This window comes from Petromyzon marinus, chromosome 4 (genome assembly GCF_048934315.1).
Source record: "Petromyzon marinus isolate PM22_M1 ecotype Great Lakes invasive population chromosome 4, UKy_Petmar_22M1.pri1.0, whole genome shotgun sequence".
NCBI lineage: Eukaryota > Metazoa > Chordata > Hyperoartia > Petromyzontiformes > Petromyzontidae > Petromyzon > Petromyzon marinus.
This window is the reverse complement of record NC_133670.1, coordinates 17,731,997-17,754,220: the sequence shown is the minus strand read 5'-3', so window position 1 is coordinate 17,754,220 and position 22,224 is coordinate 17,731,997. Positions and strand designations below refer to the sequence as shown.

The window sequence follows — 22,224 nt, the reverse complement described above, 5'->3', positions numbered from 1 at the left end:
GTGGAAACAAATTGCTTTATAGCTCATCGGATTCCTCCAGTATAAATACATATTCTGATTCAGGTTACACAGGAAACTTTATCTCCGCATGCCATCAGACATCGTTCGGCGTCATCACATATACGTGCTCTATCGTTCCAGCGCTTGGCGCAAAAATGCATCCTTCACGCTCCACTTCACCCACAAATTACCAGCTAAAGTACACAAAACAGCTGTCTGCAAGTGAAGTGGTGGCACGCAGCCCATGCCCGCAGGCCCGCGTGTGTGTGTGTGCAGTAAGAGCTCGAGAATTAATAGGTGGCGATGGGAAGGGAGCCTGAGAGTGGAGTGTCTGTTCCTACCCGCTGATCAAAGCAGCCCATTGCCCATTCATTCACCGGCGTTTGTCAATCTACTGCTGGTTGAAAGGCTAGCCACACCTATAATTCACGGAGGTTTTATGACCTTACTTTCCTCGCACTGGTCAATGCCATGACTACGACAAAATCTCTCAAGAGTGTGGCCAGTCTGCGAAGTTAAGCAAAGTTAAGCCTCATTAGTACTTTGGTGGGAGATGGAATAGAAATAGTACCAGGTGATGCGAGGTAGCTAGCAGAGGTCAGTACAGCAATGAGTTATTGAATGCTGTATATCTGTGTAGAGTTTTGATTGGTATCCCCTTGAATGCATGGTCTATCGGGGTTACAGGTATCCCCCCATTTACGAAAGGGATGCGTTCTTCAAAAAAACACGAAGTTTCATAAATCGGAACGGCTTTTACCATTAATTTAAGACCAAACCTGTGGCATGTGTTTCGTAGTAGGGTCATTCCAACTCCGCTCCTAACCTAAAAATATATCACCTATAGACAATAATAATAATACTAAAGAACATTAATATTAAAAGGAATTTTTTAACAAAAAGGAATGAACTTTTTCAGGGAACTCACCAAGAGATCCGCATGTTGGAATGACTGGAAAGTTGATACGGAGGCATGACTGTTGCACCGTGATGCGAATGGATGACGCAGCCTCCCGAGGTGGTTCTTGTTTGGTCTCATGGCGCGTGTCAGGTGAAATATCATGACTTCAACTGTTACTTGGCAATAAAAATACATCTATCTGGTCAGGGTATTTTTTTACATTTCAAACAAAGTCATAAGAGTTGTCTCCGTGCTAAAAACAACTGTTTTGTGGGGCGGCACTCATTTTTTATTTGCGGTTCGGAACCAGAAGTAAAAATCCCACAATTCTCGGGTGGTGAAAATAGCATTGTTTGACAACCATCTCCAGATTCCCAAAATAAGGGTGGTGCTCTTTTGACCAACTACTGCGGGAAACTACGCAGCTCCCTGATGAGTGTTCCGCTTGTGCCGTGTGTTGTTCGGCATTGTGATGTACGACGTTTGAGGCCAACTTGGCCTATGAGATAGAGACCACGTGGATGTTCACATACCCTTTTGCCAGTGGTGTCATCAGTTGCCGAACATTGAACCTCGAATGACAATGCAGTGTGCGTGTGTACCACTCCACCGCGACTCGTGTTTTGATCCACATAAAGACACATGGACCGAAACGTCAGAACATCATGACGGACGGAATGAGAATAAATGTATTACAGAATCAGAATCAGCAAAGCCCACTGAGCTATACAGTCCATTTCAAGGGCCAATCAGCCACCAGACAACAGCGGCAGAAAAGTGTTAGAACCGTGACCAATAAGCAGTAGAATCCGAAAACACATCAATGTATATATACTGATCAGAGTATATTTAAAATGGCATTTCGGCAGGTCCCTATAAGAGTAGTCCAAGGGCAATACACATTCTAGGCTGGCCCTCCATGGGAATTGCCACTGGGTCTTCGAAGTCACAATTTAAATTTGCCTTTGGCTGAAACTCACATTGCGAAAAGGGCGCGACGCCCAACTCAAACATAACACTTTAGAAAGGGTGAGCATGGCGCATTTGAGTTTACTCGGCAGAGACATTTTAAAATCAGCACTGTACATAGAGGCCTTAAGCAAACATCACGGTAATAAAAGACAAAGATCCCCCACTCCAGCCTTAGCAGATTGTTGGGACAAGTTAAACTAAACAAACCTATTATACATTTTACCAGGTAAGGTCCATGAAGCTATTTTGATCTTTTTCAGAAGCGACCTAACCACAAATGATAGCGGTTTATCACGTGGGACTTTAGAGCGGCCAAACACTCTAAACGCGTGTTTATAAATGTGGAGGGAAAACCAGAGGCCCTGGAGAAAAATCCACGCCACCACGAGGAGAACATGCAAACTCCAAATATACAGGCGTCAGGGTCAGGATCGAACCCACGACCACCTGTATAACAGGCGAGGTCGTTAACATATCGTCAAACACACACACACGGACCCTCTTTAGAGTCAATGGTAATCAAGGTTACGAAAAAGACACATCGAATAGTATTAAAATATCCGTGTTCACCAGCATCATGTAAACATGCCACTGGATGTGTGGGGTCGCATTACATTGTGGAATAATGATTACTGCACCCAAAAGACCTTCACATTGCATCACTAATCGGATGGAACAATTGACCACCCCTCCCCCTCCCGACCTTCCAATTCAATGAATCGTCGCTATTGTTAGTTGTGAATCCATTCAATAATTTTTTTTCACAATGTGGCGCATTACTAGCACCTCGAGTGACCGCAGAGGTGATGTGAACCCATGATAGTGGTGTACTGTACACTGAACATGTACAAGTACTTGACAGAATTGATCACAGAGCAGTCGGGTTGACTGATGATATCCAGCACACAACTAAGTCACTTCAGTGATGAAAACACCGTCGGCCGGTCGCCTCCTTATCACTCTTCTATCGCTGCCGCCACCGCTTCCGTGAACTTCGCTCAGTGATTCCTCCAGCCATCCACCCACGGCAGAGAACTCGGCCACACCGTTTCAACTCAAACACTGCAGCTCAAAACACCTCTCTTTCTGCTTTGTTCGATTTAAGAAACATGTGAACTCTTGTTTCTATTCCAAGCCAACCGTGGCTTGTAAACAGATAAGCCAACCGTGCTATATCCTCCTATTTGTTGCTGGGCGCTTGACGTTCAGGGCACTGTGTTCAACGCGATCACCGTAAGTATTTGTGCGCACGGACGCGCGCGCGCTCCCTAATGCGCGGTGCTCGCATGCCGACACAATCGCGCGCGGGTGCGCGCCGCCACGTGCGGACCATGCCGTGATGCAACTAGAAAGTGTTTTTTGAAAAAATAAGCAACCGTGCGACAGGAGAACAAAAAAAAATCGATGCAGTTGATGGACGAGTGAATTCTGCAACGCAACACGCAAACAGAGTCATCCATGTGCGTTTCGCGAATTTGTGTATTAGTTTATTTTTTTTTGCAAGGTTGGCTACGGTGCGAAAGTTCAACACACTATACATGCAGCCTTTGCGAAATGCTATATTTCACATCCTGCAAGAAGAATACGGAGGCTGTTCGCGCTTCTGTCTGCATCTAAATATCTACTTCAGGTCATGAATAATGCTTCTTTGTCTTCCATGACAGACACGTTTAACAAGTGTGACGATGTTTCTTGATGTTGCTATGCGTTGTTAGCGTTAGAACAAACGTGTTTGCTACGTTATGTAAGGAGGCTGCAGCACAACGTATCGAGTGATTTCAACACCATACAAACTCTCGATTTAGGGCTTTTGCGATGAACTGCGTGATCTCAACAAAACGTGAGTGCCCCCAATAATAAAAAAAAACATGACACAAAAAAACTAACGAAATCAGCGGTGTAGTTTCATACAAACTTTTGGACAAAACTGGAGAAGAAGAAAAACCGCTGCAACACTTGGAATGTTCCGCTGTGTATTAGGGTGCCAACACCAGAACCGCTCCACGCATACCGTGGCGGTGCAAACAGATGAAGGGGATGATTATGGGACTAGTTTGTCAGGTAGCGGGATTTTTACCGCTCACACTCATCTCCGGTTACAGCGTGGCAGTTCTGGATTCAGTCCGGTATGGGGCTGCAGAGCGATCCAATTTCATTGGCCCTTGCGCTCCGTTTAAATTTGGACTTTGACACCACTGCTTCCACCAACGGCTGTTCGATAAAGCAGATTATCACGGGAAACACATGACCTGCCTAAAACCAAATCACGTGTAAACGTGCCCGATCTCATCAGGTGTTGGAAAATTAAGCAGTGTCGAGCATGGTTAGATTTTAAGAATATAATCACAGTTCCAAATGGGTTTGTGGGATTTGTGGAAATGTGGCATTCATGCACGAATGGAAGGCCCATGGGACCTGGGCTTTCACTGATCCCAACGAGGTGCCATGACGCCCAGTGACCACCCTAAGGTCAACCAAACCCAATGGGACTTCCAACCGGCTTACAGGGATTACCGGGAATACCACTCAGACCACTGAACCCACCAAAGACAGCACCGCTGTTGCGACCACTCCATTCACCGGAAACTACCATTGGGACTGCAGAGAATTAGCCAGAATCACCATCCCGGCCAGATGAAATTGCCAATGCTTAGCAAAGCTAAGCTTAGCGCAGGCACAGCTTAGCTGACCTCGATTCACAATAGAATCGCAATAAAATCCCATTCCATTGCATGAATCTTCAATGGGCAATCCCCCTTCGAATCTAATTCAAATGTATGGAGATATTAACTTGGGAGTCGCCCATGCAACAGCCATAATTATTGTTAGAATTGTCCAGGATGGAATCATATAAATCGGATACGGTTCCTAGGGGTAACGTACATCGCGTTCCAGGGTTTGTTGCTGAGGCAGGGTTTTTTTTCGTGCGAGTTTACTCCATTTCACCTGCTGCACAGACCTGTCACCATCTGCTAACCACACTTTCCATCCTACGTGCATTACAATGCATCGGAACGTTTACATTTTTTTGTCTGTCAAGTCATTCAGCTGGAACACCCCTACAAAAACATATATACGCAACTGTGCTTTGTCGGGGTTCGACAGTGTTAAAGAAAATAAAATAAACCTCAAGTGTAACCATCATCAGGTGTGTCCGGTATGACTCGGTGAATGAGTGACGGTTTTTGTGTAAGTCTCACTGAAAGAAAAAAAAATCTGTCGACTACACCTTTCTTTCACACTGCCAGGTGTGGAAATACCCCAAGGCTGATCAATTCTCGCCTACGTGCAGGTAATAAAAATGGTGTACCCATGCAGAGTACAAAGTACGGCTATTGTGGACTTATACACAGGTTGGATAGGTTAAAGTAAACATCAGCCTAACCGTAGTAGACTCACTCGAGGCCAGAAAGGTTAGGCAATAAAGTTTTACAAACAAGTCTCTTGTGACTCCTCAAAGTTAATCTTCCATATTCACAAATAAAATGCGAATTATTACATGCCGCATGTGTTTTGCTGATTGATAAACGTGATAAGATGGTTGAATACTGAGAGGCGAGGAGCCTGCGGTTTCAAAAAGTCTTGATGGCAACTGTGTAAAAGGTCAAGCAGCAATCCACTTACGTCACTGGAAGATCCCTTCATTCAAACGCACAATGCGGTCAGTGTATCTGTGGTAAAACGAGCATTGGTCAGTGCCTATTTATTACGCTGGAGGTTCAAACACGTCGGTACAAATGTCAGATTCTGATAGTGGAGTTCGATTTATCTGCGGCGCAAACCACCGTTGCATTCTCACCAGAGGGGGGGTGCAGCCTCACCAGGTCGAGCTCCAACTTCCGCGGGGGCTTTCAGTGTTCTGCCATATAAGCTCTCCGATGTGCTTTCAGGTTTTTCCGTGTTGTTCAGTTTCTTGAAGAAGCTCCCAGGACGCATAGGGAAACGTCAAGACGTGATGCCGAACAACAACACACAGCACATCCCGAAAAAAAACATCGGAGAGCTAGGTGGGGCTTGTTTTATGATACCGAGTGGGACGTCGATGACGGCGGTGGTGATAGTGATTGGGGCTGACTCGACTCTGGCCATGATTTCAACTGAAAAATGTGGAGTTCGGCTCGGCTTTAACAACCGCACAATAATATCAGTCTTTCCCCGATACAAAGCTAAGGTATTACGAATCAAAGCATGGGCATCAAGAACACAATTTAGTTTGGATACTCATCTAAACGAAATAAGAATTACTGTTTAAACCCCCTTTAAAGAGTAAGCACTGGCTTTCATGCTGTGTATTTACATCACGGGGAGCCATTTTCTCTAAGCAATTTAATTGCCTCCACACTGGCATTTAAAACAAAATAAACTCATTCCGTAAATAAATACAGACATTCCAGGAAGTTGGCCAATAAAAGTTCGGGCTCAATTTCTGCTCACGTCAGTAAATGGGGTTTAGATGCCAGGTTTTACGACATTAAGAACCGAAATTCATTAAGCGGCTCTGTGTGCCTGCATTAACGTCCAGCGTTCGTCCATGTCCATTCACAACCTCGCACTCAAAGAAAACACTCGCCTCATTCATGAGACGCATTCATCAATGGCCAACAGCAAGTGACCACATTACCCTTCTGCTAATTACTATGGGTCTTTGTCTTTCGCTCAAATTAGCTAATCGTCTTGACCTTTGCAGTTTTTACTTTGCCGATGGACAAGAAGTTTAACACCGATCCGATTGTCTCTCTCTGACAATGACATCGTCTCAATTGTCTCTCTGGCCTGTACTTTTCTACCCCTTCATTCGCTGCCCTGTGACACTCTACCCAAGGGGACCCCCCCCAGTGGCAAATGTCCCCACCCAGCTCAAGGTGGAAGCAGCGCTGGCCTGCATAATATAAACTCTCATAGGTCATGTCTCAGTACTGTATTTCATGAGAGTTTTTTTGGGTTAAATCGCATATAAATGTGTCGTTAAACCCACCACCACTCGACACGACCAATTGGTAAGGTTTGTCACGTAAACAAAATATGCCAATTCATTACTAGTTCAGTACACCGGTGTGTTAGAGAGCAAATCCACAACATTTACAATCCGAGTACCGTGACGTTTGACCAGTAATTTACAACCAGACTCATCAGGTAACAGTCAGAGTTGTGGAGAAATCCTCCTGTTTCGGTCTTAAAGTAGAGGGATGTGATGTCATCACTTGTGAACCAATCAGGTGCAAAGACAGGGGGGGTAATGTATTCATATACATTAAAATGGAACTCTATTATTTGTTTGGTTACTCAAAGTTAATCAACATACATAATGTATGTTCATCACGCATGCACATTATGCATGTGCATTATGTATGTACACTCTGCCGTTTTTGGGTCCTGTTATTGGCTGCTCACAATTAATCACCATCGACGTATGGTGATCTGTACAGGCATGCAGTTGGTGTTTTAATTCCATGAAACAAGTGTTTAATTCCAAAGCCCTCCGATATAAATGTGGCACTGAACTGCAGCGAATAGCAACCCAGTCATATCGTCTATAAATATCACGCCCATAACACGAACAGCTTTAAATGAATATCCATTTTTAAATGACCATTAAAAAAAACACGACAATAAATGTGGAAACAACGCGACCACGGTTAAGAACACGTGTTTACACCCTTGCACTTGACTTGCACTGTAAACTTTAGCACGTGACCTCATAAACAAAAGTGAAATAATGCAGAATTTAATTAATAAAAATATTCAAGGTGGCTCGTAGTGAGTTGTGAGTCACCACACGCTATCTAAGACAACCTAAAGCATACCCAGAATTCTTATGGTTCAGTGGAAATGCACAAAACTCGAGAGAGCCTAACTCAGGCATCCCAAAGACTTACGGAGAAATGTCCTCAGGCGGCACACGTGACTGCCTTGTAAACATTTGCCACTGGGCTCACGTCATCACGTCTTGGGTGGTTATATATGGCAACTCTGAAGGCTTTAACTCTGTGATGTACACAACAGGAATGAAACAGCCAAACAGACAACTCATCATCCACCAAGATCAATCCACAACAAGATTGAGGCCTCCACAAGCCATCGTCATCTCTCACAGTTCTTTAGGGTGTAGCAATCTACCTAGCACCTGCCTACAAAATGATTTCATCACTCCATCTCCGTAGTGGATGTGCCTTCGGTGCAATCCCTCCCTTAGTTGCCACTTCATTGTTCGTTCCTGTTCAAGCCCAATTTGCACGATACCTTACTAAACAGTTCATATGACGTCTCTCACCTGTTTTATTTTCTCTAATCCATGTCCTCCTATTTATGTACGTGTATAATCCCAAGCATGCATCTGTCCATGCTTCTTTACACATTTTTGAGCTTCTGTAATGTACGTACAGTATTGTATTTAAATACAATCGTAATAATGTCCTATATTTACCCCAGAAAGCCTCCCTCAGTCTCGAGGTTCTGATTCAGGAAGGTGCGGCAATTGCGATGTTTGGTCAATTCCATTTATGAGTGTTTGGCATTTGAGAGGAAACTGGAGGATCCGGAGAAAACCAACTACAAATACAAGGCGGTGAAACATAGACCTCTGCATAGATACAAGGCGGTGAAACACAGACCTCTGCATAGATAGGTTCAACAATTAATTGCCGTAGTGCTAACTCCTGGCCATTTTCCAGCCAAAGCATTCCCAGGAAGTCTCCCATCCATAGTTCGAACCAGGCTCAACTCTGCTCAGGTTCTGAGATTTGATGAGATCGGATGCATGTGGAGTGACGTTTTCCAATAGAATTATGCAATAAGCAGTACAACATTTCACATCAATAGCTGCTGAACGTGCACCATTGATGCCAATTTGGTAACAAGCTGCAAATTAAACCCACAACTATGAATGACAAGAGAATATCAAACACTGATATAGCATGTGCATGCAAGGGTATACATGGTTTTCATATCCCGTACAGTACAATGCTGCACACCATTTTCCGTCTGAATAAAGACCTGCGCTGTAACCAGTAACGATAAGTATAACCGTGTAACGTATACCCACTCTGTGCATGTAAACAAAACGACCATGCATCTATGTATAGCTCGTGTGATGTGTGCGTGTGTAGCCAAGTGCTGATGAAGCCTTATCTTGAACGCACTAGGCTGGGAACATGGCAAAGAGCTCAGACGGTCTTAGCTGAGACCGCGAGGTTTGAAAAATAAAATAATGTGTGATTTGCTCTCCAAGAGACCCTGAAGAGGAGGATCAATGCATAACCATACAGAGACAAGCAAGTTAAATAGGCGCGACCGTGTATAACTCGTACGACTCTTTGTTGCATACGATGGCACGAGAAGATCCATTTATTCGTACCCCGACGAAACAATAGGGAGGAATTAGCGGAAGAAAAAAAGTTATTGTAACACCAAAGCCTCGATATGTCTTCCCACAAATCTCGGTGCGATTAGAGCATTCGATCTTTTGACACTATCCTCTACAAGATACAGTAGTCTTTAAAGTGGAAATCGGCGGGGCATCTATATAAATGGATGGTAGGTGTGAGGCTGTACCTGGACTTGCAAGTGCTGGGTGTGGTGCTGAATTAACCACCCTCCTGCACTGCGTATGACATGCACGTGATGGATGAGCGTTACTATTAATATTACGATATTGTCTTTTTTATGATTACTCGTACTATATTCTGTATTATCTTCGTCAAGCCACTGCTGGGTCAGGTCGTGGGGGTTGTTTGACCATACTTCACCACGCTGGTGAGTGCAGGTCGGTGAAGGTGGGGTGCATAGTCGTGGGAGCATAGAAGTACAGCACAACAATGGCTCCACGTGAAGCACGTAGCCCCAGTATTTTTGTACCTTTCAACAAATTGATAGTCAATCCAAAGTGTACACAATTCGATCAAATTACCTGCGACAGGTGTGGCGTGCATTTCCTCATCTGTTTGATTAAATTTAAAACCTGTAAATATTATAATTCAGTGGCAACTACAGTACGGTACTGTGAAGTTGTTGCTTGTCTCTGAGTGGAACTGCATCATAGACAAAGATTCGTTTTAAAATATATATAGATACATGCATGACACTACTGATTTGCGAAACTCTAGAGTAGTATTAAGAAGTGTGTGTCATCCAATTAATTATACACACTACACAAGCCCTTTTTCACACCGACTTCATATGCATTGAGATTATTGAGATTATTTTGGTGCTATAAATGTCCAAGTTAGGGGCCACTTTGTCGAGCTATAATTTGTGGCCAGGTCGCTTCTGAAAAAATAAGTTAGTACCTCAGTGGGCTTTGCTTGGTGGGATGGGGATGATTTAGTTGTATTTGTACGTGTTTGGGTGATTTGTTTACATTTTTTGTACTTTGCACTACTATCATGTTTTTATACTCTTTGGTTCTATTCGGTAAAGTCACGTAGGTAAAAAATAAAATCATGTTTTTGTACTGTTTGTTGTTGTAAAGTTCTTACCCGCCCCTACTGGACATCTGTGAAAAAGAGCTTTATAGCTCACCGGATTCCTCCAGTATAGATAAATATTCTGTTCCTGATACATCAACGGCATTCGGGGCACCTTCTTCCGACGTGGATTGTGACCTGTGTCTGTAACACAGGTGAACGACAACGCCGGCCACACACACCACACCGGTACTGCACATAACGAACGCTGTGCTACTCCAAGTCACATTGGCCTACAAATGTCTGGTGGCCACATGGGGGTGGGGAAGGGAAAAAAACCCCATAAAAAACCAGGAAACCCCAAACAAACCGACCCTTCCAAATGAGTCGCGTTCAACAAGTCCCCTACACAACATTCAAATAAGACAGGTTTTTGTTTTAACGCATACAGTGCACAGCCATAAAAAAACTACCGATTTAAGGGGCTGCATCGGCAGCGGTGTAACGAGCAAACATTAAAACAAAAACACAGCCGCCAAGTTCATCGTCAGCACTGCCTCACAGCTGAAAATATAGCTGAAAGTGCCAGCACTTAAGGAAATGGCCTTGCTTCAGATCACACGTAAGGCGCATTGATGTATTGACTCGGCCAGTCTCTCTGCCCGTCATCTCGCTTCTTTCAGCTTTAAGCCATGTTGAGTAGTGCCCTCTCTACTGTTAAAATAGACAAATCACCCCCACCCGAAAGAGTCTCTGATTTAATGTGTATATATATTTTTGCTTGCGCTGTAAGGCCGTGTTAACGACGAAAGTTGTTTTTTTTTACATTTTCTGACTTTAAACATTTCCCATGGCTCGTAATGTGTGTACAGTTTTAGCAAATCAACTGCTGGATGAGACCCCTCCCCTGTCCCTGCGTTACCCCCTGCGGCAAAGTTTCACCACGCTGGTCAGTGCGCATTGGTGACGAATGACACGTGTCAGCAGCACTGCAGTCGCAGTCGTCCGAATACATCACTTTATACGCATGGCAGGGCCGTAGCCATGGAGTCAACATCGGAGGGGACCAAATCTTCCAGGGTGTCTGGGGGTCCCAACCCAGAAAAAAATCTAAATTTGAAAACGAATTTCCTGCCTAAAATATTAAAAAAATTCACGAACACATGGGATGGATGTTTATTTATTTTTACAATAATGTCTAATAGTGTATTGTATTACATTGCTCTGTTTTTACTTTTTTTACCATTTCTTGTTTCATTGTATGTAATGGCAGAGATTAGGGATTAATAAAGTACAACCATAACCACAATCATATAAACATAAATCTATGCATTGATTGATATGAAGACAAGTCCAGATATTGTGGCCAAGGTTTAGCAAATTGTTATTTACATAGAATAGCAATGATTTTTTATAGCAATATATTGGGGGGGGACATTTTGAGCATATTTGAATATTGGGGGGGGGGGATGTGTCCCCCCGCCCAATATATATTAGCATTACGGCCTTGACGCATGGCATGCAGTGAATTGCGACGTGTCACCGCGCAGTGTGAGGTCCGGCCTGTCGGGCACAAGTCGGTGGGTACACAGGTGAATTACAATCCCCAAACCGTGGCCTTAAATCGAGCTTCAAAGTCCCCCAAACCGTGGAAGCAAAGTGATAAAAAAAACCGCAGGCTACGTCAGTCGTCGCACGCGTACTGTATACACCGGACGCGTACCGTATGCACGTGCACGTTTACAATTGTTTTCTTGAATGCATTTTCTGTACACGCATTTACATTCGCACATAGTGCAATGAGCCCTGCATTACGGTGCTTTCTGTGTAGACGCAATGTGCGTGGTGGTTTTGTGTGTTGATTTGGAGAGCATAATAAGCCCACATTATATTTCAATAGCCTGCACAGGGCTGGTCCCAGTAGTACTGTGTGTGAGCGCAGCACGTGTGCGTGCGTATCTTGTACGCACTGCATGCTGTCATGCACGAGCTGCTACATTTTGTTGTTGTTGTTAATCTTTTAAGCCGGCACGTCGCTGCCAGGATCGAGCTTGAGTGGGCAACCACCATGCATAGCAGGTGGTATAGGTTGCAGCTGCACGTGATTTGGCAGCAGAGGGCAACCGACCCGCGAGAGGACTGTGGTCACAAAACCCGTGAGACCAGAATGGCAATGGAAGGGGCCCTCATCCAGCTGTGGATCAACTGTACATGAACTACTACCAAAGCAGCCCCCTTTGTATAGTTTATATGTGGTAATATATGCCGTGTGTGTGTGTGTTAAAGACAACACGATACTCAGTACACTCTTTATGTGTATACATGATATATTGTGGGGATATACAGTTTTTATTTTGAGGAAACACAAATGCAATTGTGGTACAAACCTCTAAAAACTTACACACAGTCTATAGATATACTGTATATACTGCACACCTATACTGTACGTAAATTAAAACCCCCAAAACCGCATGCCACGCTAAAAAAACTGTAAATTGCATTTCGGTAAAAATGTTGCCCATGGGGCAAAAAGGCCAAGGCGGGCACAACGGAGTTGTCATGGCAATAACAAATCACACAGATGATCAAACAGATGATCTCACAGATGATCAAACAGATGATCTCAAAAATGATCTCACAGATGATCTCACAGATGATCAAACAAATGATCAAACAGATGATCTCACAGATGATCAAACAGTTGATCTCACGTGATCTCACAGATGATCAAACAGATGATCTCACAGATGATCTCACAGATATCAAACAGATGATCTCACAGATGATCTCACAGATGATCTCACAGATTATCTCACAGATGATCAAACAGATGATCTCACAGATGATCAAACAGATGATCTCACAAATGATCTCACAGATGATCTCACAGATGATCAAACATATGATCAAACAGATGATCTCACAGATGATCAAACAGTTGATCTCACGTGATCTCACAGATGATCAAACAGATGATCTCACAGATGATCTCACAGATATCAAACAGATGATCTCACAGATGATCTCACAGATGATCAAACAGATGATATCACAGATGATCTCACAGATGATCTCACAGATGATCAAACAGATGATCTCACAGATGATCAAACAGATGATCTCACAAATGATCTCACAGATGATCAGACAGATGATCAAACAGATGACCTCACAGATGATCAAACAAATTATCTCACAGATGATCAAACAGATGATATCACAGATGATCAAACAGATGATCAAACAGATGATCTCACAGATGATCAAACTCCACCTCGACGTGAAGCTACGGCCAACAAAAATACGACGACGAAGCACTTCACCAGCTAGAGCAGCAGCGCCGTCGTGGCCCACTCTTAAATTAATAGTTCGTGATCACAACGTGCTTACAACGCGATCACAAAAAGCCACAGACGGGATGATGTGGCACCACCCCCCCCCCTCCAAAGGTAACGAATTCACTTGATTTGTGTCAACGTGTTCTGCCACCCACCCACCCGGACACGCAGACATCAAAACGAAGTAAGCGTACCCAGCGAACAGGCCAACGTTGGCCCAACGTTTGAGGCCGAGTCGACCTAGGGGGACACCCAGGAACGGTTCAGATAATCGTCACTTGGTGTTGGCCGTGAAGAGCGGGAGTCGAACTCGGGTGGCCGGGCCCCCCCCGCCCCGCACACAAAGACAAAGATCCCCCGTGCAGCCTTCACGGACTGTAGGGGCAAGTGCTGTTAGCGAGCAGCACCTATGAAGGCCGGCACGGCACACGGGCACACGAGGGGGTTGGGGGTAGCCAGCACCACGCCCGGCCGCCTTTGTCTCCCCAGCGGCGCGATGTTTTTACGCACGGCACCAGCTACTCATTTGAGGCCGAGTCGACCTAGGGGAGGACCGGGACCGGTCCAGATAATCGTCACCGGAGTTTGGGCCGTGAGCGGGAATCGAACTCGGGTGGCCGGGGTCGCAGCGCAGCGCGCTAACCACTCCACTGCCGCTTCCTACACACACCAGTGCCTCTAATACACAGCACTCAATGTACACAGCACACCTGACACGAGGCAGTTCTCGTTGGTTCCGTAGGTGCTTGCTGGAAATTCCATGTTGCCCTGGCGAGACCCATTATTCACCGTATTAATGAAAAGCATCAGCTACCGTTGACCGTACACTGCAATTACTGAACCCACCCTAAGTCAGGCAGGTGGATTTTACCGACCCGAATGGCATTACGCAGTTTCAGTTTTTCAGTTTATTTATTTTGGTATAGCCCTGTGAGCCATTCGGCTCTTGAATTGGGTGCACCCACAACAAACAAAAAAAATTAAAACACGAAAAACAAAAACATCTTAAAGTGACTATGTTACTGTGCAACAGAAAATCTATGAAAAAAAACAGCAAAAATATTCCTGAAAAAAGCACCGTACACCAAAGCTGTGTGCAAAAAAAACATCTTTAGACATCTTCACTTAACCCCCACTCGACCAGGGTGGTGAAGTATGGTCAAATCCCACCCCCCCCCCCACCACCGCGACCGGCACGGCATTGATTGACAAAAGCCTGTACGTAACAACAACATACGTAGATACATAGACCTGGACAGACAGATGAGAAGGCACTCATCCAGCAGCGGATTTGGCAGATGACTACACAGTACATACTCGCACCTCCTCCTGCACGTGGCTGAGTGGATGGTGGGGGGGGGGGTCAGCGATGGGGCTCGCTCACCTTCGATGCTGATGACTCTCTCGCGCAACTGCAGCTGAAGCTCTGGGTCCTGCACCTGGTCCAGGAGGTGGTACAAGGCGTAGATGTTGGGGTGGACGCCCTCAAAGCGCTGGATCTCCTCTCGGATTGCGGCCGAGACTGCGCCCGGTCGACCACCCCTCGTCCGGTCCATGGTGCAGGTCCAGCGCTTCTTGCTCTACAGGGTCCTCTCCAGCCGCCCTCTCCTCGTGTCACCACCCAGAGTTCCCTCTGTCCTCCTGACGACCCTCCAACACCACCCTACTCTTCCACCGCAATTCCTCCTCTGCCTGGCGGGGACACTTCACTCTCCACCGACACTCTTGACCCTCCTTGTCACTCTTTCAACTCCTTCACAACGCCTCTCTCTCTCTCCCTGGTGTCGGGACGCTCCAACTCTCTACGATAAACCCTCCTAGCTTCTCTTGCCCCGTGCCCCTAAGTTTCTAAACAATTGTGTTTATATATAAACTCCGCCCAAGGTCCCCAGGCTCGCACCGAGACCAATCAACAACGCCACCTGAGTGATGCTGGGGAAGCAGATCGGAGAAGAAGATCGAGCAGGCACCGGCAAATAATGAAATCGACAGCCCCAGCTTAATGAAGACTCTTCACCGACACCAGCCTCGGAAGAGACAGGGCCGCGGAAAACACGGTGCTGATGTGGAACAACCAAGACTCCCGCAATGACAGAGTCTTAAACCACCACCACCACTACCACCGCAAGGCACTGTAAATCCACGTGTTAAGAGAACACAGCCGACAAGAGCGCCGGCAAGCAGGTGTGGAGGGGGGGGGAGCGTTTGTATATCGTACCCACAAAGTCTTCCGACGACACGAGCCCTGCGTGGAATGTTTACTGAAACAAGTCTCGTAGCACCGCCTGAGCACAGCGGCACGAGTTGACTGACCCAGGCTTACTTCGTTTTTATTACGGAGACCAGCTTGGCGGCGTAAGAGAAGCAGCGGCAGCAGCAGCAGCAGCTGTGGACCCCCCTGCCTAGGGGACCATGCCCCTACCGACTCTTGAGCAGGTGACGGCTGCTGCTGATGATGATGATGTTCGTGATGATGTTGATGGCGATGTTACAAAATAAAACAAACTGAAGGTAGCTTTGACCGTAGAAGCGGTGGCGATGATGGTGCTTGACTAGTTGCTGGTATTACAGCAGCGGTCGTGGTAGTTGCTGTGCTGATGATGGTATAATCCCTGCTGGTAACTTGGTAGCAGGGCAGGTGCCTGACGATGATTGATGGTATTAAACGGCGATCGTAAGTTGTCAGGAGATCAGGTCGACTGCTTAGTACCCACTGTACACGCACGCACAGACACACACACAGAGACACACACACACTCTCTCACACTCCCGATCCTCAACACGCCACTTTGTCGGTGTTTAGACTGAACTCCTCTCTCGCGCAGTGCCTTCCACGCGTCTTGTTGTCCGGCTCTCCGACACGTGTCTATCCTCACGCCTCCTCCTCCTGTCTCTCCGCCGCGCGCAGTGAAGCCCCCCCCCCCCCACCGCGTGTCCGGCACCCACGGCCGCCGAGTCGCACCTCAACCCCGCGGGGTTGCCTGGGCGAGACCGCGCCGACGTCACCGCGTGTGGGCAGGAGCGACAGCCCCCACCCCCCCCGCGGAGCCCCTCCCCTCTAACCCCCCAACCTCCATCACCCCTACACCCCCACCCGCCACCACCCCCCCCACCACCCCTACACCCCCACCCGCCACCACCCCCCCCACCCGCCACCACCCCCCCACCACCCCTCCACCCCCACCCGCCACCCCCCCCCACCCGTCACCACCCCCCCACCACCCCCCCACCACCCCTCCACCCCCACCCGTCACCACCCCCCCCACCCGTCACCACCCCCCCACCACCCCTCCACCACTCCACCCCCACCCGCCACCACCCCCCCCCCACACCCGCCACCACCACTCCACCACCCCTCCACCCTCGTGGCGTGTGTCACGTGGGAAGGGGGTGGGGTTGTGTGGCCATGTGCCACCCGCCCGCCTTGCCCCCAGCAGTCTGCTCAGGCTGCACGGGGGATCCTTTGTGCGCATGTGCGTGAGTGGTGCACCTAGCCTGGCACAAGCGCCGTGGTGACATCACGGCAGTTTAGTCGGTTGGATGCGGTGTGTGTGTGTGTGGCAGTGTGTGAGCGGATAGCTGCGCTAAAGAAGCCGGCCACCCAGGTTCGATTCCCGCTCACGGTCAACACCAGTGACACTTATCTGAACCGGTCCTGAGCCTCACCTAGGTCGACTCAGCCTCCAATGAGTACCTGGAGCGGTGTGTAAATATAGCCACTGGGGAGACAAAGGCGGCCGGGCGTTTTGCTGTCCGACTTTGCACTTGCTCCAACGGTCTGTGAAGGCTATAAGGGGGATCTTTGTCTTTGTGTGTGATGTGTGCGTTGTGTGCGAGTAAGTTTGTGTGATCGAGTAAGTTTGTGTGAGTGCGAGTGAATGAGTGTGTGTGAATTAATTCGTTTATATGGCCCTGTCACTCACTGTAAGAGTGTGAGTAAGTTTATGTGAGTGAATGCGAATGCGCGTGTGTGTGTGGCGGTGTGATTGGGTGAGTCTGAGTGAAGGGGGCCGTCTGTGGATTGAATGATTTTGAATGGCTATGTCACATTTAAGCGTGGGTGGCTGTGAGTGGGTTGGTGCGTGTGTCCGATTCCTTTTTTGAGTGTGTGTGTTCTGTGTGTGAATCGGCCCTGGGCCTCCCCTAGGTCGACTCGGCCTCAAATGAGTACCTGGTGCTGTGTGTGAACATCGCCACCGGGGAGACAAAGGCGGCCGGGGGTGTCGCTGGCCACCCACCCCCTTGTGTGCCGTGCCAGCCTTAATAGGTGCTCGATAACAGCACTTGCCCCTACAGTCTGTTGAGGCTATACGGTGATCTTTATCTTTGTTCTGTCAGTGGGCTGTTTGTGGGGAGCGGTGGCAAAGTGGTTAGCGCACTGCTACGAGAATCCAGCTAACCCGAGTGAGCTGGAGAATCCAGCTGGAGAATCCAGCTAACCCGAGTTACCTGGATTCTCTAACATCAGTGGTAGGTGATATTAGAACACCACGACCACCCGCCCCTACTGGACATCTGTGAAAAAGAGCTTCATAGCTCATCGGATTCCTCCAAGATAAAGATTCTGATTATGTACGCTGTACATACATCATACAGTATACATACACGTGCACATAATATGGTGTTCATACGTATAAGCACGCATGAATAATGTGCATGTGCAATGCCGGTAGGGTTGTTTTGCTGCATGCTTGCGATATATAAGCGCAGTTTTATAAATAGTTGCAGCTGATTCGGTATTTCCTTGTTTAGTGCAAGGCTTGGCGCAGTGGTTTATAGTGCGCTGCGCTGTGAACTCGGTGACCTGAGTGAAATTCCCAGCGAACATCACTCTCACTTGACCAACGTGGTCAAGGCAAAATCCCCATGGCCGACGCGGCGTGATGAGGTCCTTACTTTAACAGCGGATTGACAAAATGACTCTAAATTAACTCATTTATTCAACCCATACCATTAACATGCACATATATGCAACCTATGCTCCAAATAGCATGGGAATTAAACATTGCATCACGCGAACTGCGTACGGCTGACTGCTGATGAACCCGCGAAAAGGTGAAACCGATACAGAGTTTATTTAAACGAATGCCGCTGGCAGGGCCGTCCATAGGGGAGGGGGTGGGGGGGTGCTGGGGCCCGGGGCAAATGAAACGGTGGTGGGGCCCCCCAACGCTTTCAAACTAAACCGGCAGTATTACATCTGACACCGTGATGTCGAAGCGCGGGACCCCCAAATCTCGAGGCCCGGGGCGGTCGCCCCGATTCGTCGCGTCCAAGGAACGGCTCCGGCCGCTGATACACACACAACGTCTTTGGAAGGCCGGCAGGTCGATCGGTCGAATTACTCAAACGTATTGTATTCACATTTTTGGAATTATAGGGGCTTAAACAAATGCTGTTGGTTAATTCTAAAAGTCTAACTCGGCACAGCACACACAATAATAATTGGCGTCTTATATCTAATAGAGAGGGTAACTTGCCCTGTAAACATCTGGGAGTTTAAAAGCATTGATTTACGCAAACCTGACCGCTGATGAGACACTGAATGTCAAAACCGGTCCAGTATGTGTATTAAGCAAACGCTGCTGAAATTATGCACTCCCAGAAAGAAAAACGTTGGCGTAACTGATGCGATGGTGTATTAAAAATTGTAAATACTGTTTTTTACGTGGAGGGACAGATATGGGAAGGATAATTGCCTGCGTTATTACTTAAAAGGTTCATAGGTGGATGTACAAACCCATGGGTCGGCAACCAAAATAACATGAACAGCCTTTTTTATTCGGTAAAAACAACTCAATATTTAAAGAGCCGAAATGCCTGTGAAGAACGTCACGAAGCAGTCTTTAAAGAGCCGCGGGGGGTGCCGACCCCTGGACTAAACATAATTATTTCCAAGTGACGTTTAGGTTTCGTTCACGGATTAGCGATCGATGTGGATTCTTAACCGCACGAAAAATGCGTGGGAAAGCGTGCGTGACTTCACAATCGATGTTTTCCCTCTTGGTATTCCTTGCACCTGATTGAGGTTTACGTGTGACCCTACCGGGCCACTAGAGGTCGCTATATTCACCACAGCGTCAACAAGAATCGATCAAATGACTCGCCGGTTTGGGTTGGGGGCGCGAATAATGACACCACGAAGCTGACACGCGCTACCATGGGGATACAAAGGCGGTCGGGCGTGGGACGCTGGCCACGTATGTCATTCTGGAATTAATATAGGGCTCGCTAAGAGCATTCCGCGGAACCCTGCGATTCGACATGTGGGACTTATGCACGAAGTGTCTAGATGTTACTGTGTTACAACATGCAGGGGCCTCTTGATAATAATTGGAAAATGTGTACTTGCAGGAGATTTCAAGAATATTATTTTTGCCCCTTTCTCGTTCCCTGCGTCGTAAATGTATTTATTTGGAGATCAACATAAGGATCTGTAAATAGTGCCACTGTAGATCAGGGGAGGAGCGGTTGCGCAGTGGTTAGCACATTGCGCGATGAAACCGGCTGTCAAGAGTTCAATTCCAGGCGACGGCCAACATCAAAGTGGCGAGTGTGATCCGAATCAGTTCAGTCTCTCTCGGCGCCCCTCACCTCACCGACTCACACTGACTAGCGTGGTGAAGTATGGTCAAACAACCCTCTCGACTTGACGCATCGTGGTGAGGGCCTTCGTCGAGCGGTGGATCAAAGAGGTCACTTTACTCTCAAACCTCGGAGATGCCTGCATTGATTGGGATGTTTGGCCAATGATATTGCGTGTGTGGCTTCGTGTGAGAGGTAACTGTAGAAGCGGGATAAACCCAATCACGCATTGGAGGGGGCGACACTCAGCACTGACATCTTCTGACCATCTCGCAGTCACACGCCTGCTACATCTGGCAAGCACTGGTGGTCACCTATCCAAGTACTAACCAGGCTCAGGCCTGCTTAGTTTCTCAGATCGGGTGTGTTTAGGGGTGATTTGGGCATATGTTGAGGATGAATAAGGGCTATTTGTGAACGTGAACAACAGAAGAAAACCCTTGGTCAACACAATACTGTGGAGGCGTGATACGGGTCAAGGAATTCCCTGCCCTTTGTGTGTGTCCTCTACCAGCTGAACTAATGTGAAGTTTACCCAAACACCGCAACATTATCGTCAGAGAATTCAGTGAATATAGGGAGAGAGAGATACCCATGTGATCTCTATGTGCACGACCAGCATACACACAACTCAAGCTTAGTTATGGGCTTCATTCTTTATTTGCCCGGGTTAAATGTGGTCGTGTTTGAAAAGGGGTCGGCATGCTCCCATCCCCCCCTATAGTCACCCTTGGCTACACGGTGATCCCAGGCTATAAAACAACGCGGTTTCTGTGTACCCTCGTGTGGAACAGACAGTGGAAAACATTTCTCTCAACAACCGCGAGGTTCTGTTTTCTAAGCAGGCGTCATTTTTAAATCTCGACAAGATTGGAGTGAAATTCTTCCAAATCACATTTGTGGAACTTTCTTTTTGGAACGTATTTTAATACATTCAATTAAGCTGAATCTTGTTTTCTGCACGAACCTGTCTAACTTTGCTTACTTTGGCAATGTTTATAATGCTAACGAGCAACTCCCCCCCCCCCCCAGAGAGCTCTTAGCCGTGTGCGCTTCAGTCAAAACGAGAAACGTACGTTTAGTGTATTTGGCTGATATACATTTGAACATGAGCCACTTCGTTGAGCCATCATTTGTGATCAAGTCGCCTCTGAAAAAGAGCCAAATAGCTCAGTGGGTCTTACCTGGTAAAATAAATGAAAAAAACTGCATTGTTGTTGCTTTCACTTGTTGACCAAGGTCTCCCTTACTAAGGCGACTTCTCGTCTCAGTGGATTCTCACCGAGTGCAATATTGTCGCGCCCTGTTGAGTTTTCCATTTAAAAAAATAAAATCCACACCAAAAAGTTTAAGGACAACGTAAAATACAATGTTCATGAAAATATTGAATCTTCGTAACGAGACCCGAAAATTTGCTTTGTTCGGTCCTCTGATGCCCCCTTGCGTCTTATGCTGGACATAACAACCATTACCCGGCAGTCGGTGTCATACGAGGTCACGATGCGTCTACGTACCGACCCTCCCACGTTCCGGGCTATTTGACGCAAATCATCAGCAGCAGCAGCATCATCATGTGCCAATAACTGTGTAAGTTTACATAGCGCAAGTTGACATAGCGTGGTAAAGTCCTGTATGGTCAAATAACTCCCATGAACGACAGGGCAAGGGGACAAGGTCATCTAGCAGTGGATGGATGAAAGGCGTCGACAAAAGTAGACCGTTGCGAAAATCACACTAAATGAAGAATGTGCTGTTTTGCTTATGAAAAGCACTGTCTAGCCAAATAAAACTAATTGTAAAAAATGCATAAAAACATACAAGATGCATCCCACTTAACATCTGTACATACGTACGTCTTCATTTTTTTTCCTCAAAAGTGGTTGAGACACACTGAGTGAGACATGTATTTCTACTTGTGTCAGCAGAGTTGTTTCTCTGACTTGGAAAACTCAGTGGCAGCATCTTGAAAAACGTAAAACAATTAACGAAGTATATTGGGCAACGTAAGGAATCGCAGCAGAGAACA

The 22,224-nt window shown here is 46.8% G+C and overlaps 1 protein-coding gene across 1 annotated transcript in view; it reads right to left on the bottom strand.

The window, feature by feature from the left end:
- The window catches only part of LOC116938557 (arf-GAP with GTPase, ANK repeat and PH domain-containing protein 1-like), a 176,386-nt gene extending 159,792 nt beyond the window's left edge, over positions 1-16,594 (bottom strand). Inside the window, exon 1 of the mRNA XM_076059408.1 lies at positions 14,998-16,594. Coding sequence (XP_075915523.1) covers positions 14,998-15,169 — 172 coding nt within the window. The 5' untranslated portion in view covers positions 15,170-16,594. The remainder of the gene's footprint in view (positions 1-14,997) is intronic.
- Positions 16,595-22,224: the final 5,630 nt, after the last annotated feature.